Source organism: Platichthys flesus, chromosome 3 (assembly GCF_949316205.1).
Source record: "Platichthys flesus chromosome 3, fPlaFle2.1, whole genome shotgun sequence".
Lineage (NCBI taxonomy): Eukaryota > Metazoa > Chordata > Actinopteri > Pleuronectiformes > Pleuronectidae > Platichthys > Platichthys flesus.
Genome location: NC_084947.1, coordinates 9,043,277 through 9,067,646, shown reverse-complemented (window position 1 = coordinate 9,067,646; position 24,370 = coordinate 9,043,277). Strand labels below are relative to the sequence as shown.

The window sequence follows — 24,370 nt, the reverse complement described above, 5'->3', positions numbered from 1 at the left end:
ATGATACTTCCCTGACTTGGATCCCCTGACGATTTATTCAGTAAACTAATAATTTAGTATAGCCCCTAAAAGGGTTTTATGAAAGTATATATTGCCCTTCATAGAAAAAAGTTTCCCCACCCCTGTTTTAGAGATTCTCTGGAGTTTTCACTAGTGGGCTGACCGAATAAGCTCTGGAAATAAAGTGTGTCCACCACACTCTGGGAGGTAGCTCTCGTCTGTTGCTGAGTTAACAGTGCAATTGCTCAAAGGTGTAGATGACAAGATCCTCTAGCTTGTGTTTCAGGCCCTGTGGTTCCAGGCTGCCTTCACTTTCAATAGAAGTGAGGGGAAGTGGGACCTGCTGGAGCAAGGAAGGAGCCACTTCTGGTGATGTTGAGGTTAAAGGGAAGCAGCTATTGATTTAAGGCTTCGTACCTAACAAGGACTAATAGAGACTTAGAGAACAGACCAGTAAAATTACTGAGACTAGACTGATAAAGTGGAGCTCATCCATTCTTTAAGTTACATTTGTGTGCGGAGGGGCAGCTGTAGTGTCCCTGGACAAGACACTGAAATATTTGTCCAAATTGGTCCTGCCTTTGTGAATTGGCTGTGTGTGTTTGAATGGGATAGGAGCTCTTCATCCAAAGTGCTGTTTGGATGTCTGTGTGAATGGGTGAATATGACTCATAGTGGTTCAGACTATAAATGCGTAATGTAAATGCAGTCCATTTACCATTAAGTGAATGGATCCATTAAACCCTACAAATCTTCTGTCATCATTGAAAACATTCGCTCATCACATCACTTGTGCTATAAATACAGTCTGACTGACTGGCGGTTTGTGTGTGTGTCTTTCCAGGCCCGACCAATGCCGAGGACCCAGTCCAGCTGCTAATGAAGGACGCAGGTAATTCAAAACGTCTTCTTCTCTTGTTGCGTCATCAACCAATCATCTGTCGTCCAAGGATTTGGTCTCAAACATGTCTGATTATCCTGAAATTACCATTATTTCATCAAAGCAGAATGTGAGGATTTCAGATTTCCCTTTTTATTGCCATTTTGTAACCCCAATCCCAAACAATGAAAACAAATGCAGAGGGTATATTGAGACATAGTACAAATTTGATTAAAGACAGCTACAAAATGTATAACAATAATTTCAAACAAAGCTATTAATTCTCAGTATCTCACAATTTTTTTTATTTTATCTTTATATTCCCAGTGATACAATATGATCCATCAGTACTCTGCTGCTCGTTGTCACTTGATCTCTTTATGATCACAGACATCTTGTTTCCTCCCTATTTTTCTTAAACCATCTCTTTTCCTGCTGTCTGCCTCCTTTTGGTATTTACAGCCCATTGACAGGAGGGTGCTGGTTTTACTGCACACACAGCTAAATCATGGCCAGTTAGGATTGCCTGCTTAGAGGGCTTCTGTTAAAGTGGGATGCCCGTAGAGATCTCATCAGTCTGCTGACAGTGTTGATAAAGGCGCACACATCACCGGATGATGAAGCTGTGCTGGTGTAGTGGCAGCAATGGCAGATCATTTGTGGTTGAGAGAGCTGGCGCTGGTTGAAGAGCCAAAGGGCGCTTATTAAACCACAGGTGCTCATTTTTCTCAAGAACATAAATGAGTCAGTAATCATGACAGACAATTATAGACCAAGTCCTCGATTATACTGCTGTGAAAGAATGTGGGCTGTGTTCTCTTTGAGTCCCGATCCCCAAATGATCACTGAGCTGGAGACCGGAACCTGCACATTGGTTCTTACTTTATACCAAAGTATTTTATCGCTGTAGCCATTTTACATTAGTCTCTGTTTGTCGGTCGTTTTGTTTATTTAATTTATTTTTCTTAGGCAAAGATTTATGTTGCAAACTATCACTCTTCACTTTTCTCTTTTTTCTTTTACTTTTCTATTATAAAACCTAGACAGATGTATTGGGTTGTATGGCCTTGTTTGGTGTTATGTGCTCTCATGTTATTGATGTTTCTAAGTAACAACCATATTTGCTATAAAAAGTCAACAACAACCTTTAACAGTGTTATTTATCCTTATTGCTGCAGATGTCCATGAGTCATTTACATATTTTCTTATCTGTATTTATAAGCTAAACTTTAATTTATTTCTGGTGTCTTTTTAGTGGCCCTCTTCACATTTTGCCACTATTCCTCTGTTTTCAGCCTGAACAGCTCCTCTTCGTTTTGTCCTTGTTCATTATAATACTTGCCAACAGAGTTTAATTCCTGTTGCTTTAATTGCTTCTATATTGTTTTATAGGCTCATATTAATTTTAGCAGGACAGAATTATAGCAGCCTCATTTCTAAGAAGTTTCCCCCCCACATTACACTCAATTTTCAAACATTGAAATGAAAGCTGATAAAATTAAGTAATTTTCCCTTTTAAAAGTCGTCAATGAAGTGAATGAGTTTTAATCATCTGCAGATAATTTTTGGTCCACAAGCCTTTTGGGTGTCTTTTTGTAATTTATCTTTTTATAAGTTTAATAAGCTCAATCTCTTTGTGTCTGGAATAGATTACATAAACTTTCTGACTTGTTCTACCTGCAGTGTACAACGCAGTGGGCCTGGCAGCTTATGACCTGTTTGACAATGTGGACTTCGACCAGTGGTTCAAGAATCAGCTTCTCGGGGAGCTGCAAGTCAACCATCACAGGTATTGTATATGGAGTGATGCTTTTCCTTTGACATTTTGAGTATCTTTACTTCTTCTCTGTTTTCCTTTCAAATCAGAAGAGGCTTATAATGCCGTCTTCTTGGTGATGTTGTCGTAAAGCAATCAGTGTTCCCCAGAGTGCTCTCAGGACGCCTCACAGCAGTCATATACTTTGTATATGTATTTATAGATTATTAATTGGTGAGCAAAACAACACAGCAGATCAACTAAACAATTTCTGCACAGCCTGAGCACTGAGTTGACTCACCTTGTCTGACGCAGGTTTAATCGAAATTGAGTGCATTAGGTTTCCCCAAGGAAGTTTTCATTGCAGGGTTATTGTAATAAAACTTCATTGCAGGTGTTCATTAATTTCCTCTTATCTCATTGTGTGTGGTAGTATATTCAACACAACTAGGGAGTACTTTTTTTTTTAAATGGAAGTGTATTCTACTCTTTGTGAGCTCACTTACAGACATTAATGGCATTTGATACATTGCATTGTTAATGTTCCATTCAGTGCAAGTCCAGCTAATTGGCTATTAACCTCCATCCGGCTATTGATTACTCATTAAAAGCCAACTAATGCTTGTAGTCAATGTTTGTAACGCTCACATTAACAAGTGCTGCTTGCATTCCCACAATTACTTTTTACAAGTCAAGGTCAAGCTGTTCACAACATCAGCTCTAAACAGACAAATAAAACAAAAACAACGGGCACACACTGAGACGGAACCTCGTCAGTGGTCCACAGACAGTCAGCCGAAGTAACAAAGAACCGCGATGTGATAGATTAATGCAACTGGAAAGCGATGGGAAAGATGGAGAGTGGCCAGAGGCGAGGTGATGTGAGTGATAGGAGGAACAAAGAAGTGCCCTGCACACACAGACCTCGAGACAATCGAAACAAAGAGCTTTCAGCACTCCAAAGTTCAGCCACACATTTTTGTTGCTGACGTCAAGGTGCAGGTCTGCTGATGTCACAGTACCTCTTGCTTCTACGAGGCGCAGGTGTACGTGTCCTCTCCCCTTTTACCTGCTTTCCTATTTCTTTGTTCTATTCAAGGTAAAATGACCCTGGATGTCTCCCTAGGGCAGTGGTGGATGAACATAATAAGATGCACCCAGCTCTGTTGCTCTACTTCACCCTTTGCGCTAGAGTGGCAATCACACAGTACACATACATATGTACAGAGCTGGGCCATTACTAAGCTGAGTTCTACCCGCCTGCTGAGTGCTACCTGCTTTTAATGTGAACATGTGTAGTAAACGCTGCATCTATTTAGTTCATACTGGAGCATGCCTCCCTACTGTGGACTCTAAAAAAATGTATGCATTATTTAATAGGCAACTGATGGGTGGATTTCTCCCAGTGCTGCTGTTGGTCGGTCTGACTGTGACAGACTGGCGTGCACGCATGCGTGTGTAGATTAATGATTTATATAACGAAATGTGACTAATATAATATCAGTGTCGGCATTATGCCTTACTTAAAATATTTTCAACAATGTTACATTAATTTACAAACCAATGAAACACACATATGTGCTCTTTTTGTTCACATTGAATATTTAAACATTCACAGTGCAAGTTAAATCAAGTATTTAAAAATCGAAGGCCAATGCCATTGACTAGAGCTAACTAGACTCAAGAGTTATAAAACCTGGAGCTCAGTCAATAAAACAAGATCGGCGGTGGGGGTGAGAGCTACTTGACTGGTAAAATACTGCTCAAATATTAATACTACAGGAAGCATGCAGCAAGCCGCTGATGTGAATCTGTGCCTCTCAAAAAGACCTGAGATAACATTAATTGTTGATGTAGCTTCAGTCATCTCATAGAGTTTAGATATGGATCAGTCCATGTTTGTGGATTCATGACACTAGGTTAGCTTTTGGGGAAAAACAACCTTTGCTACATCAGTTGTAAGAAATACAAACCCTGCATACCAAGTTGAAAACACCATCCCAGTGGTGAAGAACAGTGGAGGCAGCATCATAATTTGGGACTGCTGTGCTGCGTCTGGACCTTGAAGTGTATCATGGGATCTTAGAGAATAAGTTCAGGGTCGTTTTCCACCAAAGAAGTGAGGTGAAACAGGACGATTACACCAAACATCACAGCAGCAGATGGACTTCAAACAGAAAATGATTGAGAGTGGCCAAGTCAGAGGCCAGAGCTTGACCCAACAGTCATGCTGTGGAATAATAAACCGAAAAATATCTGAGTTGAACTTGTTCGGTGGGAAGAAAGGTTCAAAGTTCCCTACTAACACTGTGCAGGTGTGATCTGTGTGTGACTGGGAGTAAAGAGGGTTTGATCGATCAATAAATCCAAGGTCTCACTTTTCCCACCAACTAGGGGAATCTTTAATTGGTATGTTTAATAATGACACCGCAGCTTAAAAAAATGTTATTTTAAGCACATTTTGTGCGTCTATGAAACCATGACATTTTACAAGGTTCACATATCCCTTTAGCCACAGTCAATGCAAACATCTCTTTTGCCTTAATGCAACTTCATGGACTTCTTTCCATAAGGACGTTGTTATGTTTTAACTGCTTGTAAAACTAACGATATTCCAAAGACATTAATCCTAATTCTATAGTCTGTCTTTTAAATGGTAAATAGATTTTGAAACCCGGGCCATCTTTTTATCCATTTTAAATCCTCTGCCCTTCCCCCTCAGCAAGGCTAAGGAAAAATTAGCAATTGCAAAGAGGCATGCAACAGAAACAACAGAAAATATTGATTGATCCTTTTGCAACGTCCATGTTACGGTGTATATGTTTATTGTTAGCGCCATGCTAAGGTTCATGTTGGTAGAGTTGAGCTGAATCCTGGCCATTGTTTGTCTGCTCTGTTTACGAATAATGAATAATTTTGTTCTGTGTCTTGGGAATTGTGGGCACTTTTCCAGAGCCATTGCATTGCTGTTGCGTTATTTCTGTCACTGCCAAGAGGTTCACATATACACAGGCACAACCCTCAATATAGTAATGCAAGTATCAGATGTTATATTAAAACGTGTCTTTTTTTTTTTGTAAAAATAAACATTGTACAGGAAATGAACCCTTAACTCTATAAAGTTTATAATGTGGCCCACAAGTCTCATAAAGATAGGAATACAAATCATGTTTGTGTTAAAATCAAGCTTCAGACTCCGATTCAACGACTTTTTTCTACACATATTCCCAGTGGAATCTGATCTGATTTAGCTTTGCAATGCTTTCAAATTAGTGAGACTGAGAGATTTCATATGCTTAAGTATTTCAGGAGAAGCTGGCATTATGGCTTCTCCCAGGAGGCACTTCCCGAGCAGAGTTTCTGGTTGACACACTTTCCTGCTGCACATGCCGCCGTTACCAGAGCATCCCAACACCATGCTGTCCTGCCTGCCTCAGGGTTTTTTGGCTCTTGGAGCGTCTGATGCAGCTTGCTTATACCCGAATGCTAAACATTGACAATGTTTTGCTAAGCAAGAGGCAGAACTATACATGAAAACAGGAAGATCTAAAAGTAAAGCCTGTTTCTTTAGAGCTGCTAAATTCATGTTTAGACTCTGGGGGTTTTGGGCATACATTTGCACCCACCTGCTCCCACACCTGCAGGAATTGTATCTGCCTGTTTACCCCCAAGCTCACAATTCGTCTCTGCCAGTTAACGTGCTGTGTTCTTGGTGAAGCAAATCATTTAGATTCAATTTATTCAGGCCCGCTCATCAAATTGGCTCTGAGGCATTTCCTGGACATTTGGAGATTTTCTTCATTGTTGCTCACTTATATCTGTGGAGCTAGAACTTTCTGTGAGATGACGCAAACCATTTACATTTTAGTGATAGAAGTTAAAAAATATAGGTTATGATTTAACAATGTGCTGCAAAAACCATGTTTCCAACCGTGGCATGTTATGCAGACTGTAGATAGGGAGGGACGACATGACCAAACTAAAAAGTCAAAGGCGAATAGCCATGGTGCAAGTGAAGGCAACTGTAATCTGTAACTGCAACAGATGTCATGGAGGCGAATCACCAATCCAAGTTAGAGCCCTGCTCGAATCTGTATCGTGTGATATGGTGCAGCAACAATCTAAATGTGAACAACTATACCCGTCAGCAGAACTCTTGTGCGTGACTCTTACCTGTGGCAGAGCTTCATGCCGCTAGTAATCCCCCAAAAGCTGGTTGTCACTTTCCGTCTGCACCTTCATACTTGAGCATTTATCTGCTCACACACTCAGATTCTGACTTGCTGACAATCCTTTCCTCCTCCTCCCTGCCTCAACCAGAACTGTTAACATCCCTGCGACGAGGTGTCCTGTCAGAGACCGCTGAGATGACAGCGTGTCATCTTTGAACACGCTTACACACCTGAACATGCACATACACAAACTGAAGGGACAGACTCATGCAGAATGAATCCCATCCTTCTACTGTCAGACACTGCCAACACTTTACATTTTGAATTTATACCTTTTGTGGCTTGACCTTTCATCTGGACTTCAGTCAGCTTGTCTTCTGGGTTACAAGTTGATACTGTAAGATTTTGAGGCTCTTTTGAACTTCATTTTCCCTTTTATCCCTTCTTGTATTTGCACTTGCTGATGATTTTTTGTTTGCTTTAAGCTCTGAACAATGAGTTTTGACTGGTCGCGAAGGTTTGATTGAGGTTATAATGCTACAGAAACACCAGCCTAGACTCTTTTATACATCTTGGGTTCATAACCTAAAACTTACCTGTGAGTTCAGAATCTTTAAGGTTTCCCCCTTTTACTTGTAACTCTATTAACTAACGCTTCTTTTATATCTGCTTACATTGTGCTCACGCAGTCTTTCGCCAGTTGTTAAAACCATTAATTAAATTCTCTGAGTCCCAGTGGGTATACTGACATATGTTCCCATTACTGTAACTAAAAGTCTACACTGATGTGTAGTAGAAGTAGGGTGGGCACTAAAAGCCAGTATTGTAAACAGGTCCTGGGGCAAAATTTAATAAATAAATAGTTAATTAAAGACGAGCTGCAACATCTTCTGATGTTATGAAAATATGTTATTGTTACATAAGTTATTCTTCACATTATATCTCTCCAACCCTGTTTGGGATAAAGACATTCATCTAGAGATCTCTCTCTCTGGGATCCTGTGTGCGAGGGGCGGGGCCCTCTCACTGCTGCAATGCGTGCATGTTGATGCTTATGGGGTTTTTATCCTCTCTTTATTCAAGAGTCTGGTCCTACAGTTTGAGAACAATATTTGTTCATTTCACAGACTTTCCCTCTTTTAAAAATATTTTTGGCTGTATTGTCTTTATTGATAGGATTGTAGATGTGGGAAATTGATACAGAAAATGGGGGGGAAATGTGCAGCAAAGGCCTGGACTGCGAAACCAGGTGGACATTAATTCAAAGAGGAGCGATGGACTGGTTTCAAATCTGTGGCCATCATTTCTGACTCTGGGCGTGGAGTTGAGGATAGCTAACAGTTAAATGTCGGCTCTTGTGCTTTGGAAGCGCTGGGCTTAGTGTTCCAGCCAGTGCTGTATATTTATGGAGCTTGGTTGCCATTGAAGCGTCTAGTAGAATTCAAACTTTCTTCACTGTACCGCGTAGATGTTAGAAAGTTAAACTCTCATTAAACCTGCAGAAAATGAGCATGGAAATAAGTTTGATCAAAGTACTGGAGTTCAGCTCAACACATTCTGCTTCATCTCATTGGACTCCCAGTTGTGTAAATATTGCGTTTAGTGCGATGTGTGTTGACAATGAAGGTGAACTAGTATTTGTTTTTGGCTGTTTGAAATGTGGCTTTTGGTGCCTGCAACAATAACTGTCATCACAACATGAGGTTTGGGGCTCAAGAACTACTCGTCAAGAACTACTCATCCAGAACACATTTGACACTGCTCGTCCTGGGACCGGACTGAAGGGTAGACATTTCTCAATGTAATCCTAAGATGTTGTGAGAGATGGTAACTTACAGGCTTTGAGTTTTAGTTTTCAGAATCTTGAAATTTACTGAGAAATCCGTCAAACCAATTTCCAGGTGACAAAAAAACAAAAACAAGCTGTTTAGCTCAATCACACAAGTGGCTCTTTCTTTTCCTGTTGGCTCATTGGCAAACACAAACACACACATGCTTGTCTTTCTGTAGATGTGAGGACACTCTGGACCATAAAACAAAGTCTTAACCATTTGAAGCTTTGATGAGCAGCCAAAATCTCCTCACAGTTATGGTTTCAAAACAAAATGTCTCCACCCAACCATAGAGAGACATCCACACACACACACACACACTTTTGTTTGCCAACTCCTGAGTCATGCTGTTGTTTAGAGGCCTCTGGCTTGTGGCCCAGACTCCGGTCTCTGGCTCCCTGCGGGTATTTGACAAGAAGCCAGCAAGTGTCATCCCTCTATCATTCATCCCTCCATCCGCTCATCTCTGTCCTCAGACAAAATATCTGCCTCAGACACCAACAAGGGCAGATGCCGAGGGACACTTTTCACCTGCCCATTACAACTGTTGAAAAACCATCAGTCCCCCAACAGTCAGTGCGTCACATTTGGGACACGCAACAAAGGGAGTTTTAATTCGTATCACATACCACCTCGTCCCAGTGGCTTGTTGATCATTTACATTTTCTCAAAGGCTATTTCCTTTTAGATGCTTGTATTAGGCTTTGTGTTTGCAGGCTTGAATTTAAACAAATACAAAGATGGTATATGAACTTTTATCAAACCTTTTTTTTTCCTCCCTCTGTCCCTCAGGTCGTGTTTTTCCATCAGTTTTGAATGTGGAAAAGATCACTTTGTCCCAGTCTTCAATATCCTGTGCAGTAGTGCCACTATCTCTGCCTCTCTCTGTTCCGGTGATATACCCATGCAGACTGAATGTGCACGGCCAGAATGTGGCCTAAATTAAACATGGTCTCGGTGCTGGATATGCATTACAGAGGGACGGTGATATGAGTCTCTCCCTCGAAGCAGAAATGACACGCGGTCTTCAGCATGCGTACGCCAATGATAAAAGAAATTTCAGGTTGAGTCATGAGCAATGTCGGTCCAGATATCAACATTGAAATGTCTGGTCCGGCTGTTTCTAATGGATCCATCAGTCCTGGATCAACATTGTGGAGATAATTTTAGAGACAGCAGATTTATTTTTATGAAATAATGTAATATATGATTTGAAGAAGTGCAGAAGAGTCTGTTCATATATTTCTCTGCAACCGGAACTTATGTCTCCTCTCCTCTCCAGGTACAAGTTGATTCGTCGACGGGTCATCTGGCTGATAGGACAGTGGATCTCTGTCAAGTTCAAATCGGACCTTCGACCGTTACTATATGAGGTCATCCTGAGCCTCATGCAGGACCCTGATTTGGTGGTAAGGCGGCTATTTACACATATATTTTGTTTTTGTAAACTGCTTACTGAAGCACTACCTTCCCCCGAAAACACTGGATTTGTGATGACCGAAACAGGCTGATCGAAACAGTGATCCGTCAGCTGCTCAAACACAATTCTCAGGATGGAACTGGCGCCGTTATGCTGCAAACTTCCAACAAACATACTCAAATATAGTCTCTAGTATTTCTTTCAAGAGTAAAAAAGTATATTAAAATATTTTCATCAAAAAACATTTTATTTAACCATTAACTTCTTATTCAGTCATAACTGTGATCATGCCCTGACCCTGTTTGGGAAGAGTGTATCATTATCCTGCATCATCCGAAGTTCAAATTTGGGGGGTTCGGGACTCATGAGCTGAGCCTGTGAATCACATTTTCCTTTTAAAATGATTTATATGAAGAAATGTGGAATGGTTCCATGCAAAATGTCAAAGCCCTTATAGGCAAGTCTCACCACTCAGCAGCAACTTCTACAACGCCCCTGGGGCGAGACCAGCTTCCTGTCTAAACTCCATCCACTGGGGTTCAATGGGTTCAATGCTTGTGCATCTCATTTACCTCTAACATCGTAATCCATGACAAACTTTTAAATGGGTGTTCGTATTTGCGGTCCTTATTTGCATCGGGTGCAGTGCATATATAATGTGACTATTATGTAATTAAGACCATGATATAATTAAGATAACTATACACATGAGGTTATGCCCACACAAATATCACGTGGTGACAATAAGGGTGTGAAACAGCTCCGACAGCTTTTGCCATGGCAGCGAAACTTCCTTTAGCTATTAATATTTGCGGTCACATCTCTCTACATTTCATAGTTTGGGCTTTATTGTATATTATTATCAAACATATACAAGCTGAAATTAAACTTTAAAGTTCCATTTGAAAGCCATTAAAACAGTCCTTTGTTTTGATGTACAGGGTTCCTTTATATAAACTGATATAAAATCATCCGTCTGATACTAAAATCTTACGTTGTTTTAGTACATTTATATGATCCAGGAAAAAGAAAGTAAATTCTGAACCCTTGCCTGACGTCTTCAGTGAACAAGACAAAGGAATGGGCCTTATAATTTACAGTTTAGCCAATAGTTTTTTGAGTGGACTGTATATTTAACCAGTTATCTCCTTTTGCAGTGCTCATGTTATAACCCTGAATTTACAAAGGTCCCAGAGGCTTTGGTTTTATTTTATAATTTGTATGGGGCATTAAAAAGTGGCAATAATATTCGTTTCAGCTCTTCTTTTTCACTTATTTTGTTAAGTGAAGCAAAATGGATTTGAAGATTACAGAAATAAATACATTTAATGTTGCTTTAACAAATTATAGTTTTTAATATGTAATAATTGATTCAGGACACAGTTTTGTATTATCTGATTCTACAAATTGGAAATGGCAATTGATGCTTCTCACAGTTTCTTACTTTTTCTAAGTTCAGCTCACCAAGTGTGGGCCCTGATCAATATTGTCTGCATGGGCCAATTAGAGCCTGTTGGGTAGAAAGAGATATTGATCATAAACCCTAATGGACTAATGGAGCAAACTGCTCCTTATCAATCAGTCCTAGTCATCAATATTTCTGATGCAATTTTTCGGGCCCCTGTTCAAATATAAGTGAATCACAGCTACATTTATCTGATATCTCGGTTTCTTTACTTCATTAAAATGAGTAATCGACAACAAGGACATTGATTATTTTTGTGTCTTTTGAGGCTTTTCTTTAAAGGAGAGAAATGGGAGGAATCTGTCTGAGACTGAGTCGGGTTGGCTGAAGTAATGATCTTTGTTAATGTTGCCCTATTGGAAAACCTGTTGAGTAGAGTTACTGTCCACCATGTGTGGATCGAATGGTCATTTAACCGCAGCAGTAGTTGAAGTAGTAATAGAGGTTTTGCCTGTTTTAAAACAATGCCTGTTGGCGAGCAGCGGGTCCCTGGTTCGACTCCACATCAGTGCTAGATAGTCTCCCCCTGTGTCCTGTCTGTTCTTCAGTACAACTATGAAAGAAGTGATAACAATTATTTGTAATCAGGTTTAAATGGTTAGGTTTTCATTGCGTGTTAGTGAGCAGGGTTATGATAAAACTACGGACATGTTACCACGCAACATGGTGAAATGATGCAGCATGTGACCGGGAATAACCCGATAAATCCTGGTGCTGATCCAGATCAGGGGCTTGAATTGAAGAATTGTCTTGTTTTTCTTCAACATCGTGAATCGGGTGTTTTTTAACAAATTCTCAGGAGCATGATTCATGAATCTTGATGGGAAGTTAAGGCTGTTAAGTGGATGAAGTTTGGTGCAGATCCAAATTAAAATCCTGATTGAGTGAATTTAAATGTGTCTTGATAATGACTCCAGGTTTTTCTTTTTCACTTTGTTTAAACTTTTAACTACCATTGCAAATAAATAATTTAGATTATTTTCTTTAAGAACTAGACATTCATGTTGAAAAGTGTTGGCTGAGTTGCAGTTTGATATTACAACCCAAATTCCTTAATAAGGAGTCTGACTGAATTTTAATGGGATTCTAGTAAGAGTTGTGGATTGCAGAAGAAATTCAGGAATTGCATAACATGAGTTGTACATATTTTATTCAAACAACGGCTTTTGACATGCTTATTTAATTTCTTTTTGTTATCAAAGATAAAAGCGAATATATTGCTGTGCCTTTGAGATTTTCTACGAAAAATATAACGGTGCGCACTCTGGGAGCTTTGTGTAGAAGACAGAAATGTTTGCTCGCTGGGTTCTATCATTGACATTCAGAAACTGAATCGCAGATCACTGGTGCCTGTTGCTTGCAGCCGACTTGTGCCAGTCTCTCTCCCCTCCTTACCTCCTATAATACATTCTTCTCCACTCTCCAACAGCTGCATTCTCCTCTGCTGTTTACTCACCGATTCTGAGGGAAAGCTCAAGAAATGTTGGTTGCAAGCTTGAACTCCCTCAGTTTTTTAGGTCATTTGCATTCCCAGTGGGAGGTAACAATGCTTTCTAGAATTCGCTGTGCAGCCAGCTTTGATGACATCAAGCGTTGTTGTTTTTTCATTTGACGTTTTTCGACTGTATGGCGGCTCATAGGCATTTTAAATATGGATTTGTGCCTCATTATTATAATCCCATCAGGCTCTTGGTTACTATACATAATATGCACTATCCTGACAAAGCTCTGTCTTCAACCACAAAGCATAACTGGAATTTAAGATTAAACCTGACAGCAATGAGAATATACGAAGCATGAAACTAGAGTGAACCAAAGTTAATATGATAGAAAGCTAATTAATTAAGTTTGTTAAAAGGTTATATTAACGTAATTGATTCGAAAACTTAATAAATTATTGTCATCGATTTTATGTAGCTTTTAATGTACATCAAAAGTAAATATTTGTCCTATGTTTTACGATCCATATAAAATCATGAATTCTGTTGAAAAATGTATTGAATTATTATTTATTGTGTTATTTAAACACTAATCATGAATCATCTGTTTCTCTACATGAAATTGAAATGGCTTTTCCCTGTGATTTTAGTCAAACTTCAGATCTGCAATCTGTAGAAGTTACTGTTTTTCTATCGAGTCCAATTGTAATTTTCACTGCTTTAATACATGTTTACTACTTACACTTTATAATGTGTGTGTGAGACCATATTGACCCACTTTTGGGCTGTGTTGGCTAATGCAAACCCTATTAAACTTATATTATATTTAATCTTACTTTATATGTATAAAGATATACTAACTCAAGTGTGATGTTATTTATCAAACGTGAGGTTGTGCTCTGTCGGGATCTGGATTTGCTTTCTGAGTTGTTGCCAAGTTGAAGCTTCTTTTTTTTTTCAGCCTGTGTAAATTTTGTGAGTTATTTCACTAATCATCACAGATTAAAATTTCATTCTCTTTTAAATTCAGTTTGAACCAGCTTTTCAAAAATATACCTCATAGACAGTTTATGGCTGAATAATAATGATTTTGACGTTATCACAGACCGTCATTATATGCGTGTGTGTGTTTATGAGTGTTTCATCAAGTGGTCTATTATCCTCTACACTTAGCTGTGGAATTTAAATGCAGTTGCTCTCATCAGTGTTTGATTTGCCAACAAGGCCAGGGCTGATGGAGCTCCTTAATCAACACACTCATTTTGTTACTTGTTAACATGCAGCATTACTCATTCTACGATTCTATGATCTTGTTGAGAAGAGGCGGACATTTCAGCTGTAAGTCTTTTATATCTTAAAGTACATTTTACAGCAGCTTTTTGTTTTATTTACAATGTGAACAGGCAGTGGGAAGAATGTGGGATGATATTCACAATGACATTGAAATATGACGTGAAAATGTCATATTTCTCCCACCCTTAGTGTTCCTCTGAGAAACGACAGGAATCAAAATGTGTCTCCTTTTTTGTATTATGACTCAAGTTAATGCGATATTTATTGGAAAAGCAGTTGTATGTTTCATGTTTGGTCTCCAAATCTCTATAATAAGAAGAAACAATGTTTTTGTGGGTAAGGTTTAGGCAAAAGGTTTAGGCAAAAGGTTTAGGCAAAAGTAAAACTCTGTTCGACATGGATTATCTGATTTAGACTAACTCATGAATTATGGCTAACTCAAAGTGTTTGTATTTCAATGCTTCATAAATGCATACTCTTCCTATTTGGTCATTAAAAGTACAAATGTCTTCATGTAGTTTTAACTGAGGCATTTCATATTGCTGCTGATTATCTGCAGCAGTGACCTTAGATAATATGCTTTCGCACACGATCTGAACTCTGGAGATCCTCCGAACTTTCTCCGCAGGGGCAAAACAATTGACTGCAAATGTCTGATTGATAGCCTCTGCCGTTTCTGTGGTTTTTCTCCACCTGGCCCCCTTCTATAAAGTCAGCAGAACGTCCTGAAAACGGTGGAGATTTCTGTTTGCTGCTGCCTTGTGCATGTGTGAAAGGAAAACTGTGGAGAAAGTCTGGACCAAATTCTCTGGGCAGCCTGAAAATGGAGAAGAGCTTTTTGTGGGAGGTTTAAAAGGCTTCTGCTTATCTTATTTGGTGAGTTTAAAATTGGGAAAATGCAGAAACTATTTATATGTCATTCTACTTTCGGTTTGATGCTCAAAATATGTACATGGTGGAAGAAAATAGCTTCCTGAAAGCTGTCGTTCCTTTGAAGTGAACTGATTGACATTAAAAAAGCCAAAAAGTAGAAAGCAGCACGAAAAAGAAACTCTAGCCACTTCAATGAAAATAGAGTGCAGGTTTTTTTAAGAGATCCAGCGACAAATATGGATATTGAATGATTTATGAATTGAAAAAACTGAATATATAACCAGCACAAAATAATCTCTTATCAGTGTGGCTCTGGCTGAGGGTAGAGCGGTCGTCCTCCAACCTGAAGGACGGCAGTTCGATCCCAAGTCTTTCACATCTGCAATCCCGAAGTGTCCTTGGATAAGATGCTGATCCCTGAATTGCCCCTCATAGAACAACAAAGTGCCGCTAATAGATGCACTGTATGAATGTGTGTGTGTGAATGGTTGAATGAAAATCTTTACTGTAAAGAGCTTTGAGTGGTCATCAAGACTAGAAAAGCGCTATAAATACAAAATCATTTACTCTAAATAAACATTTACTAATTTTTGGAGCCTTATATAAATGCGTGCGCTCAAGTTAAGCTTATTTTTCTAAATATTTAGACAACTTTGTTTCATTTGATTGCTATAATCAGGGAAATAAAAATAAAACGTGCTCAACATTGATTGATCGAAATTAATATTGATCAGAATACCTTTTAAGAAACCCGTGAGCTGTGACAAAATTTTAAAAGCCCCTTGGAAATATCTGTGATAAATGTATTATATATTTGTGTCTTATAATACAACTGTTCAGTTATTTGGACTAAAGCTTGCAAAGATATTTCTGCTCACACAAACACACACACACACACACCCTCACACACACCCTCACACACCCCCTCACACCATCACTTCCACTTTCACTCGTGCCTCCTTAGAATGTGTTGTGAAATAATTGAGAACCAGATCTGAATGTAATTGTGTTTTCCTTCTTTCATATCCTTTCCTTCATCAGATCACTTTCTCCCTTGCGGACATGTCCACCACCTCTATAACTCTTAAGACTCCCCCACATTACATTACACTGCTGGAGTCTATTAGATTGGAGGGGCAGCTTCCTTTTAATAACAATAGAAAGCTATTCACTGTAGGCACACACTTCCACAGTGTTCAGTTATGAAAAGCCATCTAGTGAGCGCTGGTTTGTCGCTGACTTTCAAAAGAAAATGTAATCATGGCTTTTGTGTTTGGTTGTGTTGCTGCATGTGCAGCTGTGGCAATCACCATCATCTTAATCCATTTCTTTCCATCTCTATTTCTTCACGCGTAGTTCAATACAAACACAGGAGAACCTCTCTGTCTGAAGCTTTAATTAGCTATAACAATACATGTGCACCAGCAGGAGGATAAATGTGGGATGCCTTATTTCCAAAATCCTTTTCAAAATTAAAGTATGCTTATCTCTTCTTTTTTTTCTCCTAGGTGCGGATTGAGACAGCTACAACCCTGAAGCTCAATATCCTCCGCATGCTTTTATTCTCATACTTATATCATTTTTTAGTAATAACATTTATGTTATTATGCTTGTTAATTAAGCCTCACTGCATTAATTAGCACACAAGCTTGATCGGTCCTTAGCTCTGGCAGAAGGGAATAAAGAATGTTGATATAAATAGTTTATTATAATTACATAATAATAAAAAACATGTATATCACCTATCTTAGTAGCCGTTACAATGAGTGTCAGGAAAGGGAAATTATTTTGAAACAAAAACATGACAAACGCTAAAAACAAAATTCCAGATAAGTTCTTACATATAGATCCAAAGCAGTTATAACATCCTTAACCCAGGCCCACCTGTTGATGACTTTGAGTTCCGGACAGAACAATTCCTCCCTGTGAGTACATGTTTCACTTTTGCTGGAATTTTTCTCACAATGTTTTAATATCGATTTGAACTTTTCAGATGTTCATTTTCTCCCACTCTGCTCTCTCTCCCCTGTTTAGTACCTGGAGTCGATCTTTGGGCTGCTCTTCCAGCTGTTGCAGCAGGTGACGGAGTGCGACACTAAAATGCAAGTGCTCCACGTCATCTCCTGTGTCATCGAGAGGGTAAACATCCAGGTGAGATCAGATCGTAGCGGTGTGTGCAATATAGGTCACGCATTACTTTTCCCAGAGTATGTAAAGTCAACCTGAGCCAAACTACGGGATGTCTTTGAGGGAGCCCTTGAGTTTGACAGCCGGGGAGATGGATCTATTCTGCTGCTGCTTTGTGAAGAATAGCACTGTACAAATTGTTGTCATTGACCTCAACTCTGCAGGGGACGTGTCAAGCTGTTAAAAAACATTTTAACTCTGATACAAAACATCTGTCACCCTGTACCAGCCCCAAACCACCAAGGTAAAAACAATCAGCTGTCCTCAAAGATAGCTCGACATTAATAGTTTATCACATCCTGAGACATTTGTTACGTCCAATAATTGACTCTTTGTAAATCATAAGGCCTCGGGCAGCCCTTGTTTTGATGTCTGCTCCCATTTACCATGATGATACACTCTCCCCTCTGCCACTGCAAAGCTTTTGTGCCCATATGGATTCAGCTTTTTTTCCCCGGGATCCAGTAAATCATTTTAATCCACTTAACTGCCAGCCCGACAAAAGTGACCTTCCTTTCGACCCCCCCAGGCCCTTTTCAGATCCATTTGAAGCACCTTTCCTTAAACGATCTCTTGACTTAATTCTGTCACAGAAATGGCTTTCATCCTTGTGAGCTGTCAGTCTCGTTAAGTCCTCCCCAGTCGCTGGCCCTGGCTCAACTTCCAAAGTCAGTGGAAGTCCCATTAATATTCTAACCCTTCTCACAAGGGATTTTGAACCCACAAAAAAAATGACATCTTCTACAAAAACGATGCAACAAAACCCTGAAAGCAGCTTGAGTGGAAATGAAAACGATGACAGATATGATGCGATTTAGCTCCTTTTTTTTCTGCTGTCAGTCTGGCCAATGTCACTCTAGGCTGGTTTGTGAGTCTCTTCTTCACCCTTTTTATTTTTTTCCTCAAGGCTGTGTCATGTTTCTATTTTAGTGTTCCCACTACTTAAAGTCCCCCTCCCTATAAAGGTGTAATGGAACACAAAAATCCCAGTTTGGGGTCTGCCGCTTGGCCACATAGCCTCCACAGGGAATATGAAGTGTTGAGATAAGTCGTCACAAGTAAATGGCAGACATCAGCTTGAAGTCCATAATTCAGCACCGTACTCGGGTGTCTTAGATTTGTCTTGCTGTACAGCAGCTGCATCATAATTACAAACTGTTCCATCATATTTTCCAATTTCACAGAGGAATGAGGGTGATGGAATCAACGTGGTGTCTGACCGCCCAGATTTCTCTCGTGTTTAAACCAAAAGACCTTGATTTAGAGTAAAAAGGTATCATATACAACTCCAAAGAGAGAGAAGACCATGGCAATCTTGTCCCAAAAATTAATTTCTGTGTTTGCTGTAGTGTAGGTTTAGCTAAAAGGAGGTTGTATTACACCTTAGCTCACCTGCTTGTCACCCTTTTCAAAAGACAATGACCATCTTAGTGTTGATCGATCAGACAGAGCTAGACTGATATAACAGGTGTGAAGCTGGTATCATTTCAGAACAACCTGAGAATCTTCTCTGTTACATAACATGCCATCATCACTGAACTTTCTCTTTTCAGATACGGCCATATGTCGGTTGCCTGGTTCAGTACCTGCCCCTCCTCTGGAAGCAATCTGAAGAACACAACATGCTTCGCTGTGCCATACTCACTACACTCGTCCACCTGGTACAGGTATGGTGCATATTCAGCCTCCAGTGCTGGTTTCTTTTATTAGTTTCTTTTGCTAATTAAAGACTGGTTTCTTTTGATGCCTTTAATCGTCATCTGTTGCAGAGGGGGGTATGACGACAGATGCAGCACTAGCTGGGTTTCAAACCGGGAGATTGTTGTGGGATCCGCCTTAACTCTTAATCGACCGCAGCGCCCATTTCCATGTTAAAGATTCAATTCAACTCAAAATACTTTATTTGGCCCCCGAGGGGCAATTCAAGGCAAGTGGGAGAGCAAACAAAAGCGCACTGACAATTCATCCACAAAAGACGAGACTAAGTACTGATTAATTAAAAATACAGAGTTTAGAAGTTTAGAAAAATAAAAAAATAACTTCTCATTAGAAAAAGGCCTAGACAAGGACGGCCAAGGTTAAAGTGCCAGTGCATCCATCAAGGTAAACTGACCATCCCTTGTACTGTTTCTGTTTACCAGTCTAGGTTTATTCCAAACATCTTATTAGTTTTACATACAGGCATCCCTTTCGCACAATTTCACAATCAACAAACGTAAAATACATTATGTCACAATAAACACCAATAAATATCAGATAAATAAATAAATTCTATTGAGCTCCTGTTAGCAGCAGAAGTGCTGACATATTTGTTTCCTTTCTACTCATCAGTGAAAGGTGCACAGTTTAATGACCGAGTCACTCTACCTACCTCACCTGGGAGTAGACAGCCACCTTGCTGACCTGCTGTGGCTCATGCACATGGAGAGCCACACACGGGTGAGGCAGGTGGTGTGGCCTGAGCCTCAGGATTTACTCGACTCAACTACACAAGGGCAGTGCTGAAAAGCTAAAGTTGTGTTTGTTGTCATTGGCAAACATTTCATTCATTACCCTCCGATAAAACCTAACTAGACAAATATACCTTTTCGCACTTTTGGGTGTGTGGACGCTTCATTGATGAGATGAGACGTTTACTGCCTGAATGAGCCTCCTTCCCTAATGCACTACTACACTCATGATCCTGATCCACAGCACACATTTGGCTGGCTCACTTAGGTTTTCTGCAGTAAGCCAGTTCGTGTGTCTCTTCCAGGACAACAAGAAAGGAAGCCCATTAACAAAATAATTGGAATAGAAATTATTGAAACGGCAACAAAAAAATCTGCTGCCAGGAATTACACTGAGGATTAACTTAATTAATGGATCCTTGGGTAAGATGGGTCGTTTCATTTAAAGTGTTTTTATGTTCATTTGTTAATTTTTAGTGGCATGAGACGCTTCTGCGTGTGACAGGTGGTGCTGCTGAGTGAATTAGACAGGAAGAGGGGTTTTACTTCTCTGGCCACATGTTGCTGAGGCTGAGCTCCAAATTGTCTGCGAGGGAAACCTGGGTTAATTTCCCCCGGAACAGCTGGGCTCCGGTGTTTTTATTGTTTGTTTTTTCACCTTCCCCTGACTTGCCTGGAATCTTAACTTGAATTAGGCGGGGCGGGGGGGGGGGGGAAGCGTCCTCATGACTGCCTCTTGTCCAGTGCGATCGTCCCACACGTCCTTCGCGGTCGACCGGTAGATCGCGATCGACGTAACGTGAGTAACAAACTCATTTTAAATCAAGTAACGCAGTTACAATTACTGAAATTTAAATAATACCTCATTACATGCTCGTTACCGCTAAAAGTAGTGGAATTACAGTAACGCGTTACTTTGTACTGCGTTACTCCCAACACTGCTTTTCACACAATAAAAAATGGTTGAAACATCAAATTACATAGTTTTTTTTGTACAATATAATTTTATGTTCAGTTGTTTGCCTCAGTATCAATCAGGTTTTATCACTAACCTAACTTTTGAAAAGCAGATGCTCCCTTCCCTACAGTATGGAAGCAGCCTGCAGAAAGATGTTACCCCCCGTGTGGCTGCCTCTGCATTACTTCACAGTAGGAGCTGTAAGACTCAGTGATAATCGCAATCCTTTTGAGAGAGAAATCAAGTACACATATGGAAAATGGCATGAAGCACTGAGGGTGTACAGCTGAATTGGCTTGGATTAGTCAACTGTGTAACGACATGCTAATTAAGATTTTAATATATACTATTAAATATAACGCTGAAGTCAAAGAAATAAAAAGTGAGTTTTTTTTATTATTTTTTTTATTCCACCTACTTCAGTTTAGTTCTATTTTCTGACATTCTGCATGCAGTCATTTACAAAGCAGTGTACGTTGGAGTAAACGAAGCAAAAGGCCAAGTAGGGGATGTTTATAATGGATCAAGAAGAAACTCATACATTATTATTTTTCTTTTGTCGTGTTCTAATACAAACAGCCTCTGTTTTATCTTTGAAGTAGTCATGTGATAGTCAACCAAAAACTAGGATGAAAAGGCCTCTGTTCTGAGGGAGGCTGGAGTTACAGCTGGATGTATGACTGTCTGAATCACCCTTGTCCTGAGGTCATGAACCGATCTTTGTTTCCCTGAGGGGATAGAAGACATGACTCAGTGAAGGTCCTGCAGAGATCACACGTACGTCAGTCTTCTCTCCATGTGACATGAAGTTTAGTGATTTGATTCATCACTTCAATTCTTCAGAGAATTAGAAACTAAGACATTGAAGACACACTGGACCATTGATTGTAAACACAGATGGATGACCCGTCTCCACTTTCTTCCTATATACAAAAATCCACCTAAAATGTCCCAGTTATGTTCCCTTTTTGAAACAGACCTCTCCGCTGCCTCAGCTGCTGAAAGAATCGGGGAAGAAACACAGATAGCGTTACTATTTAAAACTAATGTAGTAACCTTGTTGCAGCCTTGCACTCAAGTACATAGCTGTCACTGAGAGATGGCTCTAATCTCATAATTTTCCTGCATGACAATGTTGTGACTATTTTATAACCGTAATAATCTTTTCTTTGTGTTTATTACTTGAAGGCTACATAGCAAGTATTTGTTGAATTTTGTTTAATTTTTGGTTTTGGCCCATGCCCCATCCACTTGGAGGAGGCAGGGTTAAGGACCTACACTGCAGCTAGCCACCAGGGGGCACGCCAAATGATTTCGATCTCTGACTGTATATAAAGACTTTTTCCCGGATACCAACACAGCTATCCTGCTCATTTGGAGCCGGAGTCTGTGGGTCAGTGATCTTGGGGTGGAGCTGTGATATTGAGTTCTGCTGATACAAGCGCTCGACCAATCGAGAGTCAGTCGTGTCAGTCATGACGTTTCACCCTGTTTTCAAAGACTCAATTTAGTACTAAAACAAAACTACTTTGAAGAAAGCATTTTTAGTTTTTAGTTTGGCCCATGTTATTCACTAACATGGAAGGTTTAGGACTTACGCTGCCGCCAGCCAGCAGGGGGGATCCAGATGGTTTGACTTCACTTTCGAGGAGCTACAACGAAGAGCTCTGGACACTGATAAGACAGACTATTTTTGGGGACAGAAAGACACTGAACTTCTAATTGCAGGATGTCCATTTTGAGTATTTGACCTCAGTTTATCTGGAGCTGGCATAAATTTGACATCGCCTGTGAATGATCAGGCAGCATTAAATCAGCTCTTAAGCTCATAAAAGCCAGCATATTGCCTTGCTTGTTTTTAAACTTAGAAATAGCTTTTTGCCTGCAAGAGACTAGTGACTTGTTGCCTGTGTCGGAGAAACAGTGTCGCACCAAGTGGGAATTGAGCTTGGCTCTCTCTCTTTCACTCCCACATTGAAGCAGGAGGGAGCATATTTAGACCAAATTAATGTCACACCATTATTGAAACAATGTTGACAGTTCTGAGAAAAGTTTGGAGCCTCGCCTTTAGACAGAATAATTTCTTCAGCATCACCACACACACACACACACACACACACACACACACACACACACACACCGCTCTTCTCATTGCTCTCACCCACATTCTCTCGTTTGTGTTTTCGGTGAATATACAAAGTGGCTGAGTAAAACTTGAAGTGATGGGGTGCTTTGAAAGGGCACGGTGTCAGACAGTGGTTACGTTTTCATCGACAGACAAGAGTTTCAGGGGATGTGTGATGAAGCTGGAAGTGATGTTTCAAGGGGAGAAACAGTTTCAGAGGGCATAATTCATTAGTTAGGCTAAACATGTCTCGGTGCTACAGTCGGTAAATAAACATGCTGGTGTGTTCTAATATTTGTGTGTATTTAAGTTTTTTTTTAATGTGTGTACTTGTATCTGGGTTGTCAGTAAGTGTACCAACAGTTTTGCTCAAGGTTAGGTTATCCTTTTATGAAGTACACTTTGGCATGCCATGAAGTACAACCTTTTTTTAGGAGGAACTGGCATCCCAGAATATACATTAACGAAAACAATTTCAAAATCCATTACAAAACAAACCACAAGATGGGAAATTGAATACATGAATAATGGTTGTACCAATACACCAGAGAGAAGTGGCAATCTGGGGGCGGGGGGTGACATTGGACGAGAGGCGGGGAACTCCCTGGGCTGCTCGCCAGTTTTATCACAGTGCTGACACATGGAGACAAAGTAACAAACAACCTTTCGTGCCCATATTCACACCTACGAGCAATTTAGAGTCACCAGTCAACCCAACCTGCACGTCCTTGGACTCTGGGAGGGAAGAGTCCCACGCATGGTTCAGGCAGAACATGCAAACACAGCACAGCACAGTACAGTTCTCTGCCAACCAGCACTTGAACCAGAACCGTCTTGCTGTGAGGCATCAGTGCTAACAACTGCACCACAGTGTGGCCCTGCTGATTAGTCTCAATGTCTACAATTATTAAGCTTAATTACTGTAAAGTGTTCTATCAAATGTAAATTTAGTATTTTTCATTGTTCAAATTTATGTGTAAAAACAACAAACATGTTTTGAAAAGTTCCATGAAGCTTTAAATTGTCAGTTGAAGCATTCGTGGGTACTCTCTGTGTAGCCCAGTGGATACAGTCTTTGTTCTCATAATAATACTATTATTAAAGATACAGATAATAAGAATAATAAACCAAAGTTACTATTTATCAAGAGAACAGGAATTCAATGACACATCAAAGATGAAGCAACCTCTTTCAGGACGAATGAAATCAGATAATTACAGATTATTAAAAGAAAGACTTCTATTAATCAGTTAAAGCTGAATATGTGTTGTGAGGAAAGTGAGTAGATGTTTTATTTTCAACAGTCCTTGACTGTGTTTGATATAAATCTTCAGCCTTGTCCTCCATGATTTTAAAGCCATGTGGTTCTGTTCAGGTTAAGATGACACAGGGATTGTTCAGCATTCTCCTTCTCCCGGCTACAGTACAATCATATCCACTCACATTCATGTGTAACAAGGTCCTTCAGAGAAAACCTGCTCTGAAGAGGCTAACGCACAAAGAAAACATACTACTCTTTC

General features: G+C 39.9%; 1 protein-coding gene across 1 annotated transcript in view; it reads left to right on the top strand.

Annotated features, from left to right (window-relative positions):
* The window catches only part of ipo11 (importin 11), a 92,329-nt gene that overhangs the window by 24,990 nt on the left and 42,969 nt on the right, over window positions 1–24,370 (top strand). Inside the window, exons 13-19 of the mRNA XM_062381743.1 lie at window positions 845–892; window positions 2,564–2,669; window positions 9,923–10,049; window positions 16,639–16,672; window positions 17,015–17,055; window positions 17,165–17,281; window positions 18,871–18,984. Of these exons, the coding sequence (XP_062237727.1) occupies window positions 845–892; window positions 2,564–2,669; window positions 9,923–10,049; window positions 16,639–16,672; window positions 17,015–17,055; window positions 17,165–17,281; window positions 18,871–18,984 (587 nt within the window). The remainder of the gene's footprint in view (window positions 1–844; window positions 893–2,563; window positions 2,670–9,922; window positions 10,050–16,638; window positions 16,673–17,014; window positions 17,056–17,164; window positions 17,282–18,870; window positions 18,985–24,370) is intronic.